This window comes from Triplophysa rosa, linkage group LG11 (genome assembly GCF_024868665.1).
Source record: "Triplophysa rosa linkage group LG11, Trosa_1v2, whole genome shotgun sequence".
Classification (NCBI taxonomy): domain Eukaryota; kingdom Metazoa; phylum Chordata; class Actinopteri; order Cypriniformes; family Nemacheilidae; genus Triplophysa; species Triplophysa rosa.
The window spans coordinates 10,653,248-10,679,311 of record NC_079900.1 but is presented as its reverse complement, the minus strand read 5'-3'; the positions used below and the strand labels follow the sequence as shown (position 1 = coordinate 10,679,311).

Sequence of the window (26,064 nt, the reverse complement as noted above, 5' to 3'; positions counted from 1 at the left end):
AAGAAGAGCAGTAATTGCATATTTGGGGTTGGGAATGCACAAACAAATGCTGGAATAATGTGGCCTCGCCAGGGTCATTAAGACAGCGGCATTGTTAGCTTGCGCTGTGAAATATAGATGTGTAAAGGGCTGCCTGGGGGTGGAAGGGAAACAGAGGATCTAGAAAAACACATTTCCCCTTTGCCTGCTGGTTTGAATGCTATTAATTTCATGCCTCGGGAACTGAAGCGAGGTCCCTTTCTGGTGGACGAAAAAATAAATCTAATATTCATATATTTGATTGGCTTTTCTTCATTTTTGATATGGTTAAAATGTCACAAGCTATTTTTAAGTACTTTTTTGTTTGAATATCGTGTTTTTTACAAGGCGTATTTGATTGTTACAGAGTGTGTTTTCTTTGGTATGTAGGCTGTTGAAATTATGCAGCATTACAGTGTTTCCCGTGCGATGATGATATTATTAGGTGTAATCTGTAGCATATTGGGATTTTCTCGCTTGTTTTTCTGCTTAGGAAGCTGTTAAACAGCCTCTTTCTCGATTGCGTTCCCAGCCATTAGTGAATGTCAGCGCCACAAAAGGCCCAGAGCGCAGCCTCCAGAGATTTTGTCGACTTGAGCTCAGGTGGTTTTGTGTGGTGTGAGAGGTGAGCAGCAGGAGACAGTCTGAGCCGGCATTCCTGCTGTCATTTCCAGGCTGCCTCATCAGTGACATCACTTCTGTACCGCATCCACACCGGCTCAATCACGTTCTCATCAGTATTCCACCCATAAGAAGATTTCCCTTTTCTCTCTCGACAGAGATCCAGGGCCCATTCGTGCCAGCCAAACACTCCACCCCTTTGACTCACTCCGACTTTGATCGCCGATGCCAATAATTTGTTTTATACGGTCAAACAGTGGCATGTTTCGTTAATATTGATAGAGGATAGGGAGAGATTGCGATAAAAACTTGTTCTGAGACTGCGAGGATGAATCCTTCACCGTGCCACGTCTGGCTTTATTGGTCTTATCAGGGTCCCACAGGCACACCAGATAAGTCTTACACTCTGAAGGGCACAGGGATGTTTTGGAGCTCACTACCTTGAACCTCAGTGGTTAATTGTGTCCGGTGAGGACTGATGCCCATCTGTCCATTGCAATTTAGGTATTTACAGAGCCCAAGTCTGCAAGGCAATTTGGTCTCGCGCTGAAGTTTGGCCACGGTAGTCGGGGGACATCGCGTATCAGTGGACAGCGAGAGCGATTTCGTGGCAATGGCTTGGTAATGCAGAATAAATAGAGGAGAGTGACCTTGATCATGGCGAATAAAAGCGTGTTGACTGTTGGAAAAAGCAACAAATAAACATGCCGGTGTAAACACCTTGTGACAAAGGAGGTCACTCACCTAATTGATTTTATTCTTGGAGGAGCAAATGTATGCAAGCTGTTTTTTCAGGGTCATAGCGTTATGGCAAATTTGAAAAGGCAATGCACTCACGGTATATATTCGACGGCGGCACGCGGGTCGGTTCGTCACGTCCAGGAAACGTATACGTCGTGCTTTCTAAATATATCTGTGCTCAGAGCAGCTTGTGAAACTCTAGACGTTGATTAGAGGTGTCTTTGGATAAATTGCGTTTTGCATTAAGATTACATTTATTATATTGCGTATGCAGACGGATAACAAACCACAAAACAAGACTTAAATCATGTCGCAATTTTTCTCTATTACTGAAATCTTTTACACTGCAAAAAATGACTTTCTTACTTAGTCTTTTTTTCTTGTTTTCCAGTAAAAATGTCTAAACATTCTTGAATCAAGATGCATTTTCTTGATGAGCAAAATGACCTAAGAAAATAAGTCTTGTTTTTAGTGAAAAAATATGAAATTTCAGTGAATTTGTGCTTAAAACAAGCAAAAAAATAATAATCTGCCAATGGGGTAAGAAAAATAATCTTGAATTAAGGTTTACCTTTTTCTTAGTCACTCAATTCAAGATTATTTTTCTTACCCCATTGGCAGATTATTATTTTTTTGCTTGTTTTAAGCACAAATTCACTGAAATTTCATATTTTTTCACTAAAAACAAGACTTATTTTCTTAGGTCATTTTGCTCATCAAGAAAATGCATCTCGATTCAAGAATGTTTAGACATTTTTACTGGAAAACAAGAAAAAAAGACTAAGTAAGAAAGCCATTTTTTGCAGTGTAGGAGAGTATGATCGTATAAAAAGCTAATGTCACATACAAATATGTATGGCATTATAGCGCTTTGTTTTTCAGCTCCTTGGGACTCATCTTAGTCAATGGCCAATCAAGAGCAGTTGTCTGTCATGTTGGCTTGAGAGAAAAGCTGATCCCCGCTTGTGGAATTGTTCTGTCACTGGATGGATTGACTCATTCTTCAGGGTGCAGGGACAACTAACAACCACTTGTCTCGTCTTGATTATATCGTAGCCCATACGGATTATTGAGTTACAGGCTCTAGAACTGTCCTTGGCCAAGTATTTAAAGAAATAGTTGAGCGAGAAATGAAAATTACATCTTCGCATAGTCAACCTCATGTTCTTGCGAACACATATTTCTTTCCTTTGTGCAATAAAAAAGATGTATTTACAGACAATGTAAGTAAATGGCGAACACGGCTGTCAAGCAAGAAGATCAAGGCAAGGTTTTCAGTCCATTCTTTATACGTACTGTAGCTGTTGAATGATTTCAAGCATGGAATGTAGCAGACAAGTCATACAGACTACTTTAATGATACCTTTTTGTTCTTGTTGGACCTTGACAGGCCCTAGCAGACTCTGCTAAACATTTGGAATGACTTGAGAATGAATAAATGACGGTGTAATGAGTAGAGACATCCCCAACTTTTTTAGTTTCTGCACAGCAGGCTTATTGTGTGAACAATTAAATCATTAATTTTTCATTTGATTCTCAATAACACTCAATGACAAAAAACATTTTCACATACACAGTTGTATGTCATCTGACAGATTTTTGTTTTGTTTAGTCTTCATGTAACCACATTAGTCACTCGTCCTGCAGATTGCTGCAAACTAACTGGCAGATGGTAGCTTTGTGACGCCGGTATTGTTTTTGACATTATGTTAAGAGGGTCGCACTTGATCGAGTAAACTATTCGAAGGCTTGCAGTAGAGCTCAGCTGCGCTCAGCGAGGGATTCATTTTATCTGGCTGAAAAATCAGAGTTTATCTCTTCTTCTTTGGTCGGCGTATCCAGGCCTCAGCCGATGGCGGCGTCACATGACTGACATACGTGGTGTGACAGCCCGAAGCTATGGTGAAGGCATGCTATTTCTGCTCTGAATTCATACTGGCATTCTCCATTTTCTCAGCATAAAAGCCAGACAACACAGGTGGATATTCATTTGACGTGTCCCCGGCAGGAAAAAAGAGAGATATGCTCTTGCGTATGAACGTTTCGTGCTCTCACGGCGACCGGGAAAGACTAAAATGGGTTTCGAGTAGTTCAAAGTGATTGGATATGTACTGTATTGCAGTGAGGGTTGCGTCTTCCTCGCTTTGGAATTGCATCATTTAAGTGTGAACTCTTGAGCGGTGCGGGAATGAATGTGCTCGGGGCGTGCTCTAGGTCATATACTTCATATGTAAATGTGTCCGAGCCCGACTCCGACAGGCTGCGTGACTGACTCCCGTCTGAAATTACCTCAACCTGCTGCACTTTCCCAATGAGAAATCTGTTAGAAAGGACGAAATATGTTTGCAAAACACCAGAGGCTACGCGACTAAAAATACAGCTAGTCTCCTAGGTGACTAAGCAAAGTTTTCATCGTCTCAAAGACATGAGCCTTTTGACTTACATTTTCAAAGGATTGCGTTTCTTCTGTGTCAAAATAAATATTGAGCTTATATATTTTGTCTGCATCTTCACCCGGCCTTATGATGATTCGGATGCAAATATTTTTAGTTTATTGCTTGTTTTGTTGTTGTTATTTTTGTTTGTTGTCTTTTTTACAAGTGTGGTGGTTACCATGGAAACGTGCAATTAAATGAGTGTAGGAAACAGCAGCCAGGCCTGTATATGCTCAGAGCCAGTGTACTCTGAGTGTGTTTTCACTGGATAGAAACCTTTCACGCTCCATCTCTCCCAGTAATGCGCTTTATGAATTTTGAGGCAAACATTTAGCGCCACATTTCTTCCCTTCCTTCCTGTTTTCGCTTCTTTCTGAGGCAAACGCGAGCACAGCATGTTTCTGATGACAAAGGTTATTATGTGGCCTCCGCTGTACTATTAAAGAGAAAACCCGTATGAACAACAAGGATGAGAGAGGATGGCAGGGGAGCGCGTTAAATATTTCATGAAGGTTGTTTATCATGGTGTATGTATTACAGACTATACATAATTTAAGAAAGTAATATTGTGACCGCCTGCTTTGCTATTACTAATTCTTGTATTTTAATGGCATGAGGGTTGTGCAAGGTTATTGACCAGTGCATTAAAAGGCTATTTGGCATGCTAAAGTTTCACACGTTTCTGGTCTCCTCCTGTCTTTTTTGCCCAGTTTTTACAGACAGGGTGCTGCTTCCGAATTTTAGAACGTCCTGCATGTGTATGTTGCAGAAAGGCCACAAAACCTGCTGGTCTTCAACCAGGAAGGTCGGTGGGTGGGATAAGATCCACTAAAATTATGAAATTGTTTTTAGAAGTATAGGTTTTAAGATATGACGTCTGTGTAATGCTGTTGGTTGAGCTGCCGACATGTGACATGCGTCAACAAAATGTTTTGTTTGTTTATTTTTTGTGCTTTTAGTGCTTTTAGAAGTTTTCTATTAGTTGTATTTTTCAGTGACAGATCTAGTGATACACAACTCCACTTGCCATTTTAGCCTGATGATCCCACTGTTTCTCCACGCATCTCAGACCTTTCACTCTGGATGAAGGACCATCACCTGCAGCTGAACGTTGCAAAAACAGAACTGCTTGTAATCCTGGCCGACCCAAAGAGTCATCACAACCTCTCCATTCAACTAGGCTCATCAACCATCACACCTTCCAGAACGGCCAGAAACCTGGTAGTGGTAATTGACGATCAGCTAAACTTCACGGATCATGTTGCCAGCACCACCCGGTCCTGTAGATTCATCCTATACAACATTAGGAAAATTAGACCGTTACTGTCAGACCTTGCTACACAAGTTCTAGTCCAGGGTCTTGTCCTGTTCAGACTGGACTATTGCAATGCACTACTGGCTGGAAACTAAACTTCTACAAATGATCGAGAATGCAGTGGCAAGAGTGGTCTTCAATGAACCGAAGAGAGCACACATAACTCCTCTCTTCATTAGGTTACATTGGCTCCCTATAGTCGCTTGCATCAAATTCAAAGGTCTGCTCTTGGCCACCAAGACCACCACTGGTTCGGCACACCCATATCTTCACGCACTAATACAGACTTATGTACCTGCCAGATCCCTACGGTCTGCAAACGAACGACGTCTTGTAGTGCCATCACAAAAAGGGGAAAAAATCACTCTCACGTACCTTCTCTGGATCTGTTCCACATTTGTGGAATGATCTGCCCGCTGCTACAAGATCAGCTGATTCTGTAGCCATCTTTAAGAATCGGCTGAAAACACATCTCCTCCGTCAACACCTGACCGATTAGTACTGACTTCTATTTCTTTTCTACTCTGTCTATCCTTAAAAAGAAAAAAAACTTAGCTTTGTATACTGTGTTGGGCTATATGAGACCAGTTTTACTGCACTGTGCTTTTTGTTGTCCTTATGTTGTCCCAATTGCTTCTATTGTTTACCTCGTTTTTAAATCGCTTTGTATAAAAGCATCTGCTATGACTAAATGTAAATACATTTTCTAAAACACTTACGACTCATAAACAAAAACTTGTACTGTATCTTTATAGTCAGGTTATGTAGTAATAATGAAAATTTAGCGAGTGGAAAAATGTTCAGATGTTGATCAAACCAGCACCATTTCAGTGGGCTCCAAGGCACAGCGCACAGTTTCGATTGACTTTTCTTCTAAATGTAAGCTATCCGAGTGAGGCCAAGCCATTCTACTACATGAAATCAACTCTGTGGAAGATAATGAGAGCTCTGCCTGGATGAAAAGCAGTCAGAGATTGATCAGGGCAGACTGGGTGATGTGGGGAAGAAGGCCGGAGCAGAAGCCTGCAGCACTTCTAAATGATCTGCTGCCTGGCCCAGATCAGCCTACTGCCAACATACGCTCTCTTTTTCTCCTTCTCCCTTGTTTCACGCTGCAGCCTGTTCAGACCTTAAGACGGTCGTTGGCTCACATTGAAAACAGACACAACAGACCATTCTCTTTAGCAGCCTCCAGTCCTGTATTGTAGATTTTTTCGGCGAGCTCTAATGAGCCCCCAGCGCCCACAACGTGGCAGCGTAGAGGTCAGTGACCGCTGCATCCATCAATATTATGTTCAACATTCAGTCCTGATGCCCAAAGCATTTTATTCACAAAGAGAAGAAATATGAATGCTTTTCCAGATAATCACAGTGAAACTCGGGAGTGTGGAGGAGATGGGTGGAATTGTTTTATTGATTTGGCTGCAAAGGTATGAGCTGTGCCACGCTGTGTTTTGCCACCTTGATGAATGAGACTCAGTGGCCTCGCTCTGGAATAAAAACACACATTCCTGTTTCGGCAAAGATGCTGTACAGGATGGTGAAACTGGTGGGTGGTTTTGAATGTGCCGGACTGGTTGTCTTTCACAGTGTTACACACCGCTTTGTCTTACAAAGACACCAACCGGCACATCCACTGAGCGGGTGATAGAAAGCTCTCCCGCATTCCTATCATTAAGAACACAGCACCATCGACCCACCTGCAGTTACGGCTCCATCCCAGAGGTATTCCTGTGTTTTCAATCGCCAATCTACGAATTAACTAAATTACAAGGATGCATACGAAGGGGCTACAAAGCGACGGCACCACGCTTCTGTCACGCGCCTCTTGCCTCATTAATTTACATCATGAAGTATCAGTTCAATTAGATAAGGGTTCGTCTGCCACAGATAGCAATCTTAATTCTGCACCCCGGCTGCACCCCGGTCCGCCGGTGAGTCAGACGGTTTTCAACTTGAGAGTTTGTCACGGATTAGTGGCAAGATGGAATTTTCTCTCTCACAGGCAAAGAAGTCACTTCCATTACCCATCTCGCTCAATTAGGCTCTGAGGTAGGGCGCCGCTCTGGGCAATGAGGCCCCGACGGCCTCTCCTGGGCAAGGCGATCGTTAAGTGTTTCAAAGTTGTTGCGAGTAAATAAGATGATGAAACGTCACGTACAGAATTGGCAAGGACGGCAGAGTAATAAATGAAAGCAATAAACAGAATCTAAAGAGATTATCCTAAAATAATAGTCTAGAAGGCTAAGTCAGAATTGCATCACTGTTCATATTTGAATATATATTGAGTTTCTAGTGCACGCTAATCTCTCTATTGACTTATGTTTTTTGGGCTACAATAGAAAGCCACGGCCGCTGATCTTTTCCGACAAATACGGGTTATTGTCACCATCAGGCAATTTACCGATCGAGCAGTGTCTCTTATTTAAAGTGAGAGGAGGTAATTACCAGAATGGCGGATAAATAATTTGTACGGATTTAAAGATCCGCGCACACAATTAAGAGATGAGACGGGGTCCCCTGCCAGAGGCCGCCGAGAGAAAACGAAATCCTCTTAGCTTATTCCTGGATATAGCCTACTGTACGTGACCACAGATCACCTTGACCGCTTTGCCTTGTCATCGTTCAACATGTCAGCTTTACAATTATTACTTAACTGATTCGGAGGCCCGAGCATAAAGGTAAAGCTGTTAGGCGTAATGGGAGCAAATTAAACAGATGAAATGAAATCGAAAGCGCGCTTTCAGTTTTCCCGGGCATTGTGCACCCCCGCCGTTTAATATGGCCTTATCATGCAAGCATAAAGAACGGCAGATTCAATAATGACAATTTATAGACACCAGCTCTGCCTCTGCTACCTACAGCCGAGATTCTATCACTCTTATCGTAACAGTCGTCCTTGGCGCGCTTCTGCTCATACAGTATACGTGTTGGATTTCATCTATACTAAGCATATGATAGACAGATCTGTCAATCACACAATATAGAACAAATCATTAGGAAAATAAATCAAAGAAAGCAAAGCACACTTGAAAAGGAAATTAAGGAAATAATCTTTGCCAACACTAGCTGTCTTGTGTTAAAAATGAATAATTCTATTTGTGACCAGGTTGCTGCATGCTCTTTGAGAACAAATGGCACGGTGCCAATTTTAATTTGTGTAAACGTATAGGGGTGCACCCGGGAAGACCTGAATGAACGGTAATCCATTACCGATATTGTGTTGGAGGCTCATAAATAACCATAAATGTTGCCAGGAAGGAATCTCTAACCCGCTGTACGGAAGCCCTTCGCTAGTCTGTCCATCTTCCTGATATTGTCCTCTCACTGTCCCCTTGCTCTCATTTGCACCTAAAGTGGGATGCTGTGTGTTAACACGCTGGACCCAACAAGGTGGCCTATTTTGTAACGTGTCGAGTGTTGAATGCATGAGGGAATAGTGTCACGGCTTGAGGAAAGGCAACAAAAAGTGGGGCTCCATGGTGTACTGCTTCACAGATGGAAGGATTACATTCTGCCGGTTCATTTCAGTACCATTTCACCAGAGGTATAAAAAGTGATCGTGCACCATTTTAGGAAATTCAAATGCTGAACAACAGTAACACTCCCCAAACATGCTTGAAGGATGCCTGACAGGTAATAAACATCCCAAGGCTATTAGTGAATAATTTTACATGGGGAACAAAATTCAAATGACACGGCTGAATTGGAAATGATTCGAAATGATAAAAAGAACAACTTTAATTTGCAGCGCATGCATAAAACGCCCTAATAAACATTGTGTGGCACTAAGAAATTGGAATGTCAGAGCAGGACGGGATACATATTAAACATCATGTCTCATGGCACTTCAAACCAGCAGGGATGTAGTTACACAGAGGTCAGTGATGACAAGTTCTTTAGTCTCCCTGCCTGATGCGGCTCTGTGGGGGCTGCTGCTAACCCAATTTATGTAGACTGTCACCGGGATTTCTGCAGCGGTGACTGCTATCACACTGATCTACACTAGCCTCCTGCTGCTCACGAGGTAAAAGAGGGAGATATTTTCTTGTCATAGGGTTGTCAGGTGTCACGGTTGCCAAGGAACTTGCAGTCGACTAATACCTTTCAGGTTCCCGACCTCATGCCGGAGATGGGGTAAGTCCGGGAGAGGCCTGGTGCTAAACGTATTTTTTAAGAGGCATGAGATTTCATTTCGTATAGAAGGCAGGGCACGTACTTGACACAGCAGGGTTAATAATAGAGAAATTCATGCACTTTTCAATTGTATTTCATGATAGAAGTTACAGTATACAATAAGTGGCTTTGTACTCAATTTCAGCTTTGCCCCAAAATGAACGCATGAAAACATTAAAATTAAAAAAGCATGCTTGATATCTCAAAACTGCATCCAAAAATGCTTAAAACATATTTAAGTACAAATAAATATCATTAATAAATATAACTTTTTATAGAAAAAAATCAGCATACCTGCAGATTCGATATAGTTTAACGAGGTGCACAAAAGCTGTAGGATATCGTGCTCATCTAGAGTTGTTTACAGTAAACGCCGCAACTAAAGTCAGGCTTAATGGTGTGAACTCGAGAAGCACATCGCAAGTATGACTGTGGCACAGGCGAGTGGAGTGACAGATGCAGTCATTTACATGGCACCACGTGGATACGGTCCACTGACTAGCACTCGCGCGGTCTCCGCTGCCCGTCCTGCATCTCTTCGCGCGCATTCGGTTTACCTCCACTGAGAAAACAGGAGGCACTTTTCCTTTGCTTTTTCGCTGCCCGACCACAATGAAATCTTGGCAGCTAATCGCAGTCGTGGGAGATGCCCTTCAGGTAAGACACGCGAGCGGTGGGGAGAAAGGAAATGAGCGCGTTTGTTAGAGGAGGAATTTGAACGCGAAATCGTGGGATGCTTTCAGTGCGCCGCCGTTAAATCTTCAGTCCGACGCGTTTTCTCTTCTCTCGCTTGAGCCTTATCGCAACATCAAAGGTTAGTGTGACCATCTCAACAGCTTGGCTTGTGTTTGCATCTTGATGCACGCCTGAGGTTTGCGGCGTTGAGGGATCTCTTGCAGGGACTTCCGAGAGAGAGAGAGAGACAGAGACAGGTGCTTTCTGCATGGCATGTGTTTGGGTACAGGCATGCTCTGAGATCTCCCGAGTTAAGGAATGGTCCATACCTCATGTCATCTCTTCAACGCCAATGTACTGATGCAATTTCTAAGCGAGTTTCGCGCTACAAACGCCTCATCGATTACAAAGTTGTGCTCGTGCGAATTTACCTGCATGGTGGACGGGTGTAAAATCCCAAAATATATATAACACTATTTGTTCTGGGAGTTATTTTAAAGCATTTTTTGCTGGTCATTTAGGTAGTTATTGGCTGGTCGGCAGGTGGAAAGTTGCGTGTATTGTGCGGCTTCTCACGCTGAGATCATCAAATGCATCTGCCTTTGAAAGCGAGATTCACATTGCTGTGCTGTGTGTGAGATCACCTTTGTTAGGGAGACGGCCGTGCATTGGAAATATCCATCTGTCTTTCAAAAAGAGAAAATTTGGAGACGTAAAAAACAGATAAACAATGACACCTCAGTGTCAGCTTGTCACTTGGAGACGGACGCACTGATGGCTGTTTTGTCAATGCCTTATGGTGTGGGAATAGAGTATTGTAAGGACGTGGGCTTAGAGAAGACGCTTAGTCACAAAATGACAGCTTTGGACATTGACCTTTTTGAATCTCATAATATAAACTAATGTTTAGCCTATTTTGTTTTGTATTATTAGGAATTCGAAGCCCATTAAGTAGTCTTTTGTAACATGCACAGTACTGTTGGAATGTTGTATTGTGTCTTGTAGTTTTTTCCTTTTAATAATATTAATGACATGTAAGACTCTAATATTATAGGTGTTGTTTGATTATATTAGAATGTAATAGGCGGTAGCTTTCTAACACAGGAAAATGGGTTATGATGAAGTGTGTGATTTACACTGGTGTTGTGTGGACAGTACACACACCCCGGGTTCTGTTTTATGAGAGGAACTGTAACCTCCAGTTGAATCAGGCTGTGCTTTATTTGAAGCCGTCTGAAAAGGATCCTTAACCTTATACAGAAGAGAGGCAACTCTTGTAATAGTTCACCTGAGTGGCTTAACCAGGTCTCGGTATGAAAGCTGCCTAATTCGTCGGTCACAAAATGCGCGTCCCTGGCGCTGTCACGAATTTTAACGCATATTGGTCATGGTGACACAATATGTGTCATCTCAAAGAATGTTCAATAAAGATACATCTAGATACATATGTCCAGTGTTGATGGCTTGGTCACAACAGGGTCATTTCACTATTAAGTCCTATATTTCTTACATTGCCTAAAAGTAGTCTTTGTACTTAATGTTTTACTGTGACATTTTTGCATTTAACCAACACTAATAGCGTAATAAGGTCATTAAGATTCCCCTATTTTTGTTTTGTTAGCTATATAGGCACAAGAGCACAAGAACCTACAATTTTGACTCGTAATTATAATGCTTAATGGCCAGCTGCAATAAAGGAGTGCGACATGCACCCTGCTTAGTATATGGCAAAAGACCAATTTTCATTCTGAAGTCAATGGTTTAAAAATGTGGTTTCCCACAGAGGAATATGCACAAAAAACAACAGCTGAGCCTGTAGATGGTTCCACACAATGCCGATGGGGTTTTTTACAACAAATGGAGACTGAATCACTATGGCCGTGACACAGTGCCAACAAATGGAAGAAAATGTGCCAAGATCCATGGCACAACAATATGTCAAAACGCTCTGTATGGTTTCTCCATGCCTCAGATGATTTATGGTGTTATTTTCCACACCAAATGAATTTGGCACTAATAGATGAACTTTTAAATGGTTCTATAAGACACTTTTCGAAACACACAATGTTTTAAAAGAAAAAAGGTCCTGAAAGATGAGATGAGGTAAGTTTCTTATGGTTGTTTGTTTTCTTTTCTTTTTATAAATGTCATACAGTATAAAGGTGTATAATTGGCAAATAACTGGAAGCCAAATTAAGCAAATGACTACTGTATATCCAGGTGCTTCAGCTTTAATTGAAAAGCACACTGAAATCACCTTTGGTGAAAGAATTTTAGTCACTGAATGAAACATACATATCAAACAGGCAGGCTCAAATTTCTGTATCCATTTCCTTCAAATATAGCCTATTTTGCTCGGTAATACAAGACGGTTTCAACCAGCTCTATTAGAGGAACATACTTAAAGGGAGAACATTACAGAGCCGTGCAAATTATTAGACGTGATTAACTGCTGTCAGTCAAATACTTTACGGTCATTCGCTGGCCACGTTTGGTCCAGACAATATTGAAATCTCAATGGAACTCATGACTGCCGTTGAGGAAATTGTGCTGTTCTCAAATAGCGTATGACTTCCTTTCCTTAAGCTTTATTTTACTATGCTATCTGACCTGGCTCTTACCTGGCAATCTTTCACAAATATTCCAGATGTCAATTCTTTTATTCTTCCCCCAGGCAGTAATATCATAATGGCATATTAGCCCTTAAGTAAAACGCTTCCGCTCTAGTAGCCTAATACCTTAGGTGGCATATAAATGCAGAAAATAAAATAACGCACTTGAAGAATGAAACATCAGTTGTTTCTATAATTTAAGGAATAGTTTGTAGTCTAAGTTGACTTTTTGTTAAATAATTGTTCAATAAAAATTGTAAAAAGTATATTGACCATGAAAAGATTGGGACAGCAATAGCTTTTTTACTCATCATTTTTATTTCATGTTAACATTTTCTTTTAGAGAAAGCATGAGCAGATGATTTCTTACGTAATTTACTTATTTAAAGCCCACTAAAATGTTATTTTACTTATCATGGGAAGCAGCAGGCTTTATACATTAACCATTAAAGATTTGGAAATGACACTATTTCAGAATGCAACCTAGAAAATGTTTATAAAATCTGGTGGTTTACTGGAGTGCAAGATGATGGTTTAGCACAGAGATGTGATGAATCTCATTAGCCAAGAAGCCCAGTGCTGGGCGATAAGCGAGTGATTTATTGTGTAATCCCAGAGGTGAACTGCTACTGCACATTTAAGAATAAAGTGGACATGTTGGTTGTGCTGGTTTATTAAGGGTTCCCAGTGTAATCGATGCAGCTGCTTGTAAATGCTCTGTAAATGAGGAGGACAGAATAGCCAGTTAATAGTCAGAGGTGGAGAATGGGCCCAGAGTAGAAACCAGTGTATATTGGTCCTCATGGTGAGTTATTCCAGTATAATATGTTTTTTTAATCCCAGCTCTGTTTGCATTGCTAAACACATCTTCGCAGATCTTAATTGGCCGTGGATTGTAGTGTTCAAACGCCATTAGTGTTTAGCACCTGAACCATCCTCTTAAGACAGGACCCCCCCAGCACATGATATCTCAGTTGCAGATCTCATGCCGGCACGGTGATTTAGGTTGACATTTTTAACATAATTGAAATTACATTCATGGCGGGCAGAGCAACGCAGCATCTCTGGATTGTCGAACCGGGATGAGGGTATGAAAATACGGTGACACCTTTGCTTTAATCTGTGTTAAACGAAACCGTAGATCGCAAAACAAAACAGTAATTTAATTAGAGCATCACCAAAGTGGAAAGTGAGTCATCGCTAAGTGCTTTCATCGCAGGTAAAACGGAAGGGCTTGTAAACACGTTTGACACCTTACAACGTACACATCAGAATTGGCTTCGTAGGTCAATAGCTCTGAAGCGGTTAAGTGAAGAAAAACACACCGCGACGATGACCTCGTGTTTCCAGCATTTACATCACTAGCTGACAGGCTTAACATCATCTGTATTCTGTGTTTGTTTGTATGTGATTTGAGTGGCTGCATCCATCCATGAAGGTTTTGGAATTTGAGGGAGGAATGCTAGTCATGTCATTCTACATGGACATCAAAAGCTCACAGCTGAACGTCGGGCCCATGTCCTCAGGTGTTCTGGTGATGGGGCCTGCTGGTGATGATAACAGTGATAATTCAATGTGATTTTGCACAGCATGGTTTTGTCAGACCGCTCAGCAGCACCCTGTGGTTCCGCTATGCAGTCATGTGTCTTAAATCCGCCAGAGGCTTTACCGTGGTGTGGTACACCAAGCTTTACTCATAGGTCAGTTGAGTCATTGTTTTACTTTTATTTTCGTTTACACCGTAACACAATCTGAAAGGTTTTTCTCTGGGTGTAACAGATTGAGGCTAGTCTTTAATCACCAGATATTCACTAGGGCTGGGCAATGCATTAGATATTTACAAAACTAGTGAAATTAGGCGACGTTGTAAATGTGGTTTTGATACATTTGGTTATTTTGTTTTCTAAAAGAAAATTCTGTCATCATTTACTCGCCCTCTTGTCATTTTTAAACCTGTATGACTTTCTTTCTTCTACAGACACAAAAGAAGATATTTTGAAGAATGTTGGTGACTGAACAATGGCGGTACTCATTCTCTTCTATTGTATGGACACAAAACCAAAGCCAATGGGTACCAACGTTGTTCAGTTACCAACATTCTTCAAAATATGTTCCTTTGTGTTCTAAAAAAGAAAGAAAGTCATGACAAGAGGGTGAGTAAATGACAGAATTTTCATTTTGGGGTGAAGAGTGTGTCATTAGAATAAAAATAACCATGGTTGTATTATAGTAAAAGTGTTTATTATAGTAAAAGTGCAGGATGATCAGCGATCACAAAGAATGTCAAAGATGTATGTTGGTTAAAATTTTCAGTTTTTCATATACAGTAATTGCATATATAAAATATAGATATTTTATTATATATATAATAAATGTGTATTTTAGAGTGTTTTATATTGCATAATGTATATTGCATTATTTAGCAAGTTATCACATATTGCATTTTTCTTCAATATTTTGCAGCCTTAGCGGTTACCTTGATTTCACTAAACGAAAAGAAAAAAACATAATACTACAGTAGATGGTTATAAGGGTAATGCAGAAGACATTTTTATTTATTTATTTATTTGTGTGTAGTGTGATTACAATGATGGTTACTATGGCCATCAAAATGATAGTCAAATGATGTTCTTTTACTGAAAAAAATCACTAAGCTTTATATCAACATTTTCTAAATGCCTAATTCAGGATTATTGAGGCATATTGTTGTTCATCCAGCCTAAATATCCGCAGTGTAAAAGATGACATAAGATCTGTTCGGTTCTTGCATTTAGTGTTTGGACACGTGACTCCTAGTGTACTTTTGAAAGTACAGTAGAATACGTCAGGCAGACGGTGTGGTTTAGTAAAGACAGACACTCTGGTCAATGGGAGTATAGTGCTGAGATATGGCTTTTACAGTTTTTACATAATTAGTTCAGACTCCACTTATTCATAGAGGACTGCTTAAAGTGTGAAATCACCTTGAGTTGTAGCGCGCCGGCTCTGAACTCTCGAATCAGCACTCCCTTGACTCTCATCTACCTGAAAATGTTTTTTTTTCCCTTTTTTGTTATTTCCTTATTTCGCCTCCCCCTCTCATTTTTAAATGCTGACTTTTCTCATGCTGCGTGCCAATTATTTCATGCTGTCTATGCGTCCTTGCTTTCCCTCCTTATCGTGTGTGGAAGAAAAGTCTTCGACTGGTTATCAAAATGCTAATGCCCTTGAAAGGAAACATTAGTCTTCCCCCAGTAAAACGTTATTAAATGCGCTCTATTTAATCTCGTAAAAGTGGCGGTATCTGCTCAGGATTTCCAGATGTTTGTGCTCTGCCCGTACCGTCTTCATTCCAATACAGGGGTGGTGATGGGGGGAGGCGGAAGGTGCCTGAATGAAAATTGACTGCTGTTCTCAATCTTTTTAAGTGAAAGCCCGAAAACAAAAAAGAATCTGTATGTTAAGCAGCTATTTTGAATCCGAATAAAACAGGTTCAGGGGTTAGCCTACAGAAGGGAGCTGCACGTAGACCGACTAGCTCAAGCAATAAGTAAAGTTTATTTTGTAATATCTGGTACGTGTAGGGCTGCATTTTCCAGAGCTCTAAACAAACACCCAATCTGTCTGTCATCACTATTGCCATGACAGCCTGAATATATAGTATGCCTGGAAAGGCAAATCGTGCCTTCGGCTTTCCTTGCGGCTGCATAAATGGCCGTACGACGCGGACGTGTCTTTGTTTGCCATGTCAAAACACAAATGAAAATGTTCCTTCCCATTAAAACCGCATCAAACGGTTGCTTTCGCGCATTTGTTTAATGACATTAGTTTCTCATCAACATGTGCTGTACAGTAAGTCATTGGAAATCACATTTCCCATCTGAGTTGGGATTTGGCACCGAACCAGATGAGGGATTGGGCTGTGCTGGTAAATGGTGTTAAGATTCTGTTCTGACCTTTGATTAAACCTCTCCTGCGGGCTCTGCCTGCGTTGCCGTCACGCAGACGCTCGCCGGATCCGCAGGAGTATGAGGTATTATGCAGATGGAATTCCTTACGACAACATACATTTTCTGTTTAAGAAAGGATGGAACGGGTTGACATTTTTTGCATTTGCGACTGGGGTGGGCGCGTGTCTTGAGGTCTTGGTGACGGCTTTGTTTCTTGTTGTGACGGGCTCATCAAAGACCCGAATGGATAGCTACAACAGTTTTGATATCTGAGGGGACTTTTGAGGACCAGCTGTTGGTTTTCTGTCAAGTTAGAGCTTTTCAACTATTTTGGTTCTTGCAGATCACAGATGACATCAGGAGAATATTAACTCGAACGTCTCAGACGTGCTCAGCCGTTTCACCATGAAGCTTCACTTCTCGGGTCCCACTAGACATCATCCCATCTGCTGAAATTGGGCTCTGTGGATTATTATCCAGCGGTTCGAAATGAATCAGGTTTTCCTCCGTTGCTTCCGCTCTTTATCAGTCGCATGTTGTGAGTTATTTTTGTCGTGCAGTACGCTCTCCTTTACTTTTTGCTCGTAACTTGACGTGTCCTTCAAACCCTGGGTGGCTCGGCTGCGGACGGATGGTAAACCCAATGAGAGATGAGATGTGTGATGTATTCTAAATCTGCTTTTTTGGCTTGGGCCTCACGAGGTTGCTTACTGAACCTCTTTAGGTTTAGCGTGCATGGTGAAGTTTTGATGTTTATTTTGCCATGGGTGACGGCAGCCTTTGCCAGACAGAATTGGCAGTGGATCAGGCAGAATGAATGTTATGCAACCTGTGACAACTCAGAGGACTGTGTTGGTGTGAAATATCAATATGCACAATACAACGGCACATAAAACGCCACATGGCAGAGTAAACAGAAACAAACTGTGTCAGGGAGATAGTGAAAATAGAATATATGGATAAAAAAATTGTGAAAGGTGTCGATTACAGTGTAGGCCAACTGCATCAAGAGTTTCTATTTACAACATGCTTTTGTGCAGCAATTGATCTGCACTGCAGTCAGTAACCAATCACAGTGTGTTGTGAACATGAATGTCATAGCAAATCAGGTATGTTTAAATTAACAAGTTTTTCTTAATGGTCGCACCGGTGCGACTGCCAAACTGATAAATATATCATTTTTGCATATTATAAATTGAATGCGCAGACATGTTATATTGCGCAAGCGGCGCATTCAGTCACACATTTTCGTCTCCGCTCCCTCAACCATTCACTTATCTATCAGTGGCCCCGCCCCCAAAGACGTAATTCGCGTGTAAGAGGCGAAGGACCGAAAGAGCAGACGAGTGAAGCGCTCAATCTTGCAACTGAAATAAATATGCAGAATACAAGAATTTCCCCTGCTAAGGTACAAAACAGCAAAGATAACGAAATGTGTTGCAAGTATTGTATGCATGTGAAGCTAATGCAGGAAACACGTGTTTAAACTTTAAGCGCTAAACTATTGTATAAAGCTCTCTAACAATACTGCAAAGCATACAAAAACGTTATACATCACGCTAAATACTATTTATTTGTAAGTCGCTATTGATAGAAGCCAAACGTGTATCAATGCAGCTTTCATGAAGAATAATCACTAAAAGCCTTCAGGTCTCGCGGGTTGTTTGAGATGCGCGCGCCCAGAGAGTAAGAGCACAAAATACTACACGGAGTTCTCTTTCACGCCTTCTTACTCTGAAACGGACATATAAACACAAAATAACGTAAAAATTCCCATATTAATAAGAAACCTTGTAAAGGTATTCAGTTTCGTGACCAAACAGTTGGGAAACAAAACGTGTGTTCCAGTACATTGCGCGAGCTCTTAAAGGGGCAGCAGCATAATAAAGATCTCTGTTTATAATGTTCATCAAACAACAAAGGACGGGCCCAAAAACACTCACTGATATTAAAGGAATTGTGTTCTCTTATAGGAGTCGTTCACAACAAATAAAGGAAGAAAGTAGCTTTACAAAAGATGTGCTTTAAATATGGTAAGAGAGTTTACATATACAATAAAAATAATTCAATCATAAACAATGATTTGTATTAATTTCTAATTGATTTATTAATGTATTAAATACATTTTAGTGAAGTTTTAGTGATTATTTTTTCTTACCTCACCCCACGACTCTGGTGCTATCAAATTAAGGGCTGGTGCCACCTCTCTCAAGTGTTAGTCTAGAGCCCTGCTTTCTTGTAGAATTGTGCTTCAAATAAAGAACTTTATGTTGACCAGATTGTTAGTTAATCATTTACAAGTCAATATTGCCTATATGGACAGCGATTTAAAAAAAAACTTGTAAAACTGCGGTGTTAAATGCGATGCGGTCCAAAATTTGGGTGCACCTAACTTTTGTGCTGGTGCACCTAAGAAAAAAGTTAGGCGCACCAGTGCAGCCAGTGAAAAAAGTTAGTCTAGAGCCCTGCCATGGGCGCACAATTGAGCTAAATGCATTTGCTATTTAAACAACGCGGCGCAGGATGGGAAAATGAGAACTACGTCGGGTGGAAAATAGCAGAAACACTTGCGCCATGTTGCGCCGGGTGTACAATGGGGCCCTTAAACAGAATATTTATAATCGACTCAAAATGTTAAATTAATATATTTAAGATTAATTATATATGAGAAAAAGTATGATAAAAAATTGAAACGGGAAGAGTGATGCTGTTTACATCTCGCGAAGTGGTCTATAATGAGCAGGCTTGCCGTAATGATGGTTTAGTTTCAGGTTCTTATGGTATTGGCATCTGTTCATGCTGTATGGTCTTCCCTGTAAGGAAAAAGTCATTTGGATGTGAATACCCCAACAATTTGATTTGCTTATTTTATTGTGTTAATGAATAAGATAACAAGGGATTCCTAATCCTCACGCTGAGACCGTTTTTGCCTTTCCTAGAGAATTTCTGATCAGCCGTTTTATCTCCAACACACAGCACGCAGGGCTTCATAACAGCCCGCGGAGATGCCGGCACACATTTTCTCTCAGGTGAGCCTTTAATTGCATCTTTCGTTCTTGGTGACATCATGGTGGGCTGCTCTCCTGTGTGACAAGGCTCGTACTTACTCAATAAGTGGAACGGCAGCAGCTGTCATCACATACCTTATTATTACCCAAGAAAAAAGACGTTCTGGTCCTTAAAGATCCACAAACCAGCGCTCTCGCTTCCATTTAGCAAACGCTCCAGCTGCTAAACATCCTCTTACAGCCATTTTGGCAGACCGGTTGGCCCCCAGCTTAGGGATTCCACTTCCATGGGAAGAAAACAGCTCTTAATTGCCCTCCATAAACTGCCCGGCTGCTGCGAAACAAAAATCAATTCCTGCTTCAGGATGATTTTGGGTGTAATGCCAGCCATCTGACAGCTAACTTTTGGCTAGAAGAACAAAAGGTCACCGGTTAGAGATTTTGGTCGCATTGATGCGTCACAGGGGAGACGCAAGCTAGATGTACTTTAAGCGGGGAATGCCCGCTGCGAGGCGCGTATCGATCCCTCTTGTTGCGGATACAGAGATCTCAAATTAAGATTAATAATATCATCCGTAACTCTTTTTATAGGTAGCTATTTCCGGCCCTCTTTTTAGTCCCCACCTTCAAAATATGACATGGCAGGAAAATGTTATTATGCTTTACAGACAGCGTGCATACGCATGCATCATCAGTTTCCCAGACTTGTTTGTATACATTGACTCTTTGACATTCAAACCCGAGGTATCCTCCCCCACCAGCACCGAATGAGCAGACAGCATGTGTGCGAGAGAGTGCGTGGGCAAAGTGTCATGGCTGCGGAGTGCCAAGAACAGCTCCCCACATTGTTAACAGTGCTCTCTGTCTGCAGACGTCTGCCTGGCTGTGGATTGCATGATGCTTAGGACAATATTATGAAGGACAGTGGCAGAACTTTCACAAAACACAGGCCTCAAAATTAGGCTGTTGGTTTTCCTGTATATAGTGCAGCAATATTTTCCTCTTAACACCATACTGCAGATAGTGTAGTATTATTATTAAAATGGTCATGCTGTTATTTTATATTAAAACACTTGATTTATGCAAATTTGGGACATCTGCAATTCTTAAAGATTTAGAAATCCCCTCACTTTTTAGCTTAATATCTACCATTTGTAGTCATTTTTACTCTATTCCACAGATTTCTGTGCATTGTTCCCAAAAATTGGCACAAAAATCACATGAGCAAATAAAGCTTGAATTTGTACCATATTTTAAAAAAAGTACAACTTTAATGAAATGTAAAAATGAAACTAAACATGCAACTTTCTTGATAAAAATGATTTACAGGTCTAGATCAAAATAATTTCCTGTTTTCCTGGAATTTACTTGTATCACTGCTTGGAAGTCAGTAGTACAGAATGGCACATGCATTAATGTCAACCTGAACAAGTCCAGAACATTCCCAGTTAGTGTTTTAGATGTTCTGGTAATTATGAGTCACGTTTTGTGCTGAATCTCAGTTTTTAAAAATATCTTTTGCAATCCGCTTATTAAAAAATATGAATGTGATTCTCACAAGCATGGCATTTAACAGTGGATGGCGAATCATCTTCATAGACTCAAAAATCCTTGAAATTCTTAGTACATGGGAAACAATGAAATCACAAGATTTGTGAAGAATAAAAGCGGCTCGGCTTATTTCATCCGCATCCTCATTTTCTCTCACTTTTTCATTTGTTTCACTTCCAAGGACTTTGGAAATAACATTGCCAATTTGCATAGCGCAGTTTTTCCACATAATTGTAATCCAAATGAGCATCCACCTGATGTGTCAGTATTGTCCTTAAAAAAATGTGTGGGTATGTTAAAATTTGATGTTAATGTTGAAATCATAAGCATAAATTAATATTTTAATATTGTTTGTTCTGGTGGCTTATTTCATGGTTTAGTTATGTGATTCAGCACACTATGTTGCAGTATAGGCCAAAACGGATGGATTTCTAATGGCTCTGCACTGTGCACAGCCGGCTCAAGTAAGTTTTAAATGAGCACGTCTTTCAACTTGTATGTAGTTTGTATGTGTTCAATTAAGCTTGCACACATTTAATTAAATCCTGGCTTTGTACATCATGACAGTGAAGTTTTCAAAGGAAACTATATACGGCTCGCTGATGCCGACAGCAACGGTGGCGTGTAAGTTGACTAATTGGAGAGGCTGTCCTCGGTGTTCGGCAGAGCCTGTTGTTTTGCTCATTTGGTGTGACAAATAGCAAGTCTGTGGAGGATGCAAGGCCTGGGTGCTGTTCTGACCTATGACATCTCATTTGTTTCTGATAAATGGCCATTTTCTGGAGGTGCATGGTTCACTTGAGAGGCAATTGCCAGGTATGAGTCGCCTTCTCCGACGACATCAAAAAAAGCCATGGCCGTCTAAGACCAGGCCAGAAATTGTTGCATTGCTGGTTGATCTTGCTGCACTGTGTTCAGTCAGGTCCTGGTGTAATAATTAAGTCTTATGGCAGCAACAGCATGTGTTTATCAGTTGTGCTGTAAAACCGGTTTGCCCAACATTAGATTTGGGTAGTTAAAAGGTGCTCTCTGATTATACACACTAGAATATACTTCAATATAAAATATATTCAATAAATATGATTAGTGATGAATGATAGATAAATGACTAATGAGTGAAATAATAATCAGATCAATCTTGGCACACACTAGTGGTTGCCGCCTAGGGATGCACCATTATGTAAATTTTGGCCTATAATGAATTGGAAGCCAATAATCTATATATTGGCCGATATCCAGTATCTAAATATTAATATAACATTTTCTGAGACTGAAACAAAAGGCAAAAAGTGGACAACTGCTTTTATTTGAAAACATTCACTGCAGAAAACAAAGTAACCATTAATTCTCTTTTTCCCCCTGAAAATCATGTACCAAACCTACTATAATTTATATATTAGTTATTATACTAGTCTAAAATTTATCGGCCTAAATTTTATTATCGGCCAATACCAATAACATTAAAAACGGCCATTTATCGGTCGATACCGATATGGCCGATAATTTATTGTGCATCCCTATTGCCGCCATGTTAATATTACATGACCGTGTCATACAAAAACATGAAAAAATTTATAGGAATATTTTTTTTATTGTTTATATAGTGCTTTTATCCAATTAGTGTTGGGCGATATCCTTTAATAGTCAGATCGTTCTATCGCCAGCCTGTGGATTGCCAATACACGATAGTATCGAGTGGCGGGGCAATTTACGCATTTATCTATGACAAGCTGAATTTGTGGAAAATTTGATTTTGACTTTGATAGACTTTCAAACGCTTCCGCGTGTATCTGTGTAAGCGCTCGGTAGAGAGTGCGATGCATTGATCATTTCACGCGCTTCCGGGTTCGGTTGTGCAAGCGCTCGGTAAGGAGCCATTCAAAGACATATCCGATGAGCTTGGAAACACTATGGCCAATCAGAGGTCTTCTGTTCAACAGCGCTCAAAATGATAGCGGAAAATGCTAGTATCGTAACATTTAGTACCAACTGGTACCTAAGTTTGGTATCGTGACAACACTAGTCTCAATGATAATTTCAAATCCATTATCTCCCGTTATGGTCCTCGAAGGTTGCTAGCTCAATTCATGGATTACGCCTTGTTGTCTTCTGGGTCCGCCTTCACCGTGGGTGAAGTGGAGGAGGAAGTCGCCCCTAAATATATATTTTTTGGGGGGGCGGTAAGCCGGTGGAGCCCGTTCACAAGATGGCTGCTAGCCCTGAGCCCGTTCACACGATGGCTGCCAGCCCTGAGTCCATTCACAAGATTGCTGCCAGTCCAGAGCCCACTCGCAAGATGGCCACCAGTCCAGAGCCCGCTCGCAAGATGGCCGCCGGTCTAGAGCCCACTTGCAAGATGGTCGCTTCTCCAGAGTTAGCTGACAGGATGGTGGTTTCAAGGCACAGGTGTCTGATTTCTAATCTGGAGGATACTCCTCTGGCGTCTGTGCGGGTGGCTGGGGTCACAAAGATCTGAAGCCCGGTGGTCCCAAGTCCGGTGGTCCTGGAGGCGTCTGTTCCTGAGGTCCTGAGGTCCTGACCCAGGCTTCCAGCCCTGCCTGCCACGCCCAGGCTTCCAGCCCTGCCTGCCACGCCCAGGCTTCCAGCCCTGCCTGCCACGGCCAGGTTTCAAGCACTGCCTGCCACGCCCAGACTTCCAGCCCTGCCACGCCCAGACTTCCTGCTCTGCCGGCTCCACCCTGGAATCCACCAGGTCCCCCTCTGCACCACTGCCCAGGTCCCCCTCTGCACCATGGCCCAGGTCCCCCTCTGCACCACGGCCCAGGTCCACCTCTGCACCACGGCCCAGGTCTGCCTCTGCACCACGGCCCTGGCCCTGTGCCGCTCCATGGGCTTGGCCCTCCGTCCCCCCCTGTTCCGCCTCCGCTACACCGCTCGCCAGGACTGTTATTTTGAGGGCGGCTTGAATCCACCCTTAAGGGGGGAGGCTGTCACGCTCTGTTGCTGCCGCCTCGGTTCGCCACATGAGGATGCCATGCAACTCTGTGTTTTGACTCCAGTTCCCATCATGCAATATGTCTCGTTATCGTCTATTGGTTTCACCTGTGTCTCATTACCTGTTTGTTAGAGCTGCACGATTAACCATTAAAAGATCACTATCTCTATTCAAACAACCACAGGATCTCATTAATGAAAATCAACGATTCTCCTGTGTCTATTAACTTACACCTTCGAATAAAATCATAACACTTCAATCTGTGCTGGTGCTGCCGCAGAAGCAGAGAAATCATGATCATCTTTAGGTATGAAACAACGTCACAAACAGTCTTTTTAACCACACACTATCATTATTTCTGTGTCAAATGATCACAGAAGTACTGGGATTAAAGCAGAGAGTTGCCAACTCGCACACATGAGACACTCTCACTCTGCTCAAATTATTCTCACAACCAAATAACAGACCAACATAAAGTAAATACAGCCTGACAACAAATTTGCTCTTATGATTGTCTTTCAGGATTGTGTTACATTGTACTGATTATGCTTCATGCATCTTAACTGGACATGTTTGAAACTAAACTAACGATTGCAGTTTGTAGCGCAGACAAATCAGAGTGCGCGCATATATATATGTCATTACGGTAAAAACGCATCATGAGTGTGGCACTTCTCACTGTATTAAAGGTGCAGTTTGTAAAAACCGCGGCTAGAAGGCGCACGATCAAAACAACAACAATGCCGTAGCTGATGATGCTGTGAAGGAGCTTGGAATGATGGGATCTGTTGTCTTCAACTCCACCGCTGATGGCCATCAATCAGACGGGAACGAGTAATCATGTTAGCAGATGAGGAAAAGTTTTATAATTGTTGCGAATAATTGTGGTCCATAAATAAGTGACTGCTCGAAACAAGTTAGTGGCTTGCTAGATGCTAGACACTACTTCCGCATTTGTCCACGACACTGTTGTCATGCGGTTTCTATACATCAGTAAAGGCAGTAACAAAGGGGAATGCGGATATGACGCCATTGACAGGCAACTGCATAGCCCCGTGTCACTGTTTAGAATGGCGATTTTCTCACGATTTACAAGTAGTTGGTAGGGCTGTGCGATTTGGGGAAAATATCTAATTGCGATTTTTTTGACAGACATTGCGATTGCGATTTGATTTGCGATTTTAACTTTTCTAATTCAAGCTTCAGCTCAATATTGTTGTGTGGAGCACAGTATGGGTATAATTACCCTGCTGAAAGAAAACAACAAAAAAAACATTACAGAAATTCTAATTGTTTCCATTAAAACCATTACAAAATTCTTTTTTGTAGTGTGTTTTGGGCATTATTCAAATAGGGCTTACTGTTGTTCAATTGGTTCCCAGCTTCAAGATTACATCACACCAATAGAATCCAAATACCAGTGTACACTATTATAGTTTCCATTAAAACAAATACAACTCCCATTGTAACCCTTAAATCCATAACATTTTCTATTGTGTTAGTGAATTATTAAAATAGTTCATAGGTTACATAGGCTGATTTATTATTTTTTAAGTATGTGGGATTTTTTAAAGCAAGTAGAAAATGTGCTGAATGTTTAATTTCATCCAAGTGAAATTAGCAAAACAGTTAGATAGAATTTACATTTGTTTGAAACGCGGAGCTAGGCGTGAGTTGACACAGGGTGCGCGCGTGCGTCAAGGCAACAGGCTGTGTGTGCGCATCAAGTTTAAACGGCTCGTCCACGAGACGCGCAACGCGGGGCAGAGACGTGCGAGTATGAAACAGGCTATGTGTGCGCATCAAGTTTAAACGGCTCGTCCGCGAGACACGCAACACGGGGAAGAGTCGCGCGAGTATGAAACAGGATATGTGTGCGCATCAAGTTTAAACGGCTCGTCCGCGAGACGGGGAAGAGTCGCGCGAGTATGAAACAGGCTATGTGTGCGCAATCAAGTTTAAACGGCTCGTCCACGAGACGCGCAACGCGGGAAGAGTCGCGCGAGTATGAAACAGGCTGTGTGCGC

General features: G+C 41.5%; 1 protein-coding gene across 3 annotated transcripts in view; it reads left to right on the top strand.

Annotated features, from left to right (window-relative positions):
- The first annotated feature begins 9,760 nt into the window (after positions 1-9,760).
- rbfox1 (RNA binding fox-1 homolog 1) overlaps positions 9,761-26,064 on the top strand; it is a 231,563-nt gene continuing 215,259 nt past the window's right edge. Inside the window, exon 1 of one of the 3 annotated variants that reach the window (XM_057345620.1) lies at positions 9,761-9,963. In XM_057345620.1, the coding sequence (XP_057201603.1) occupies positions 9,919-9,963 (45 nt within the window). In that variant the 5' untranslated portion in view covers positions 9,761-9,918. The other 2 variants (XM_057345622.1, XM_057345625.1) reach the window with 2 other exon arrangements.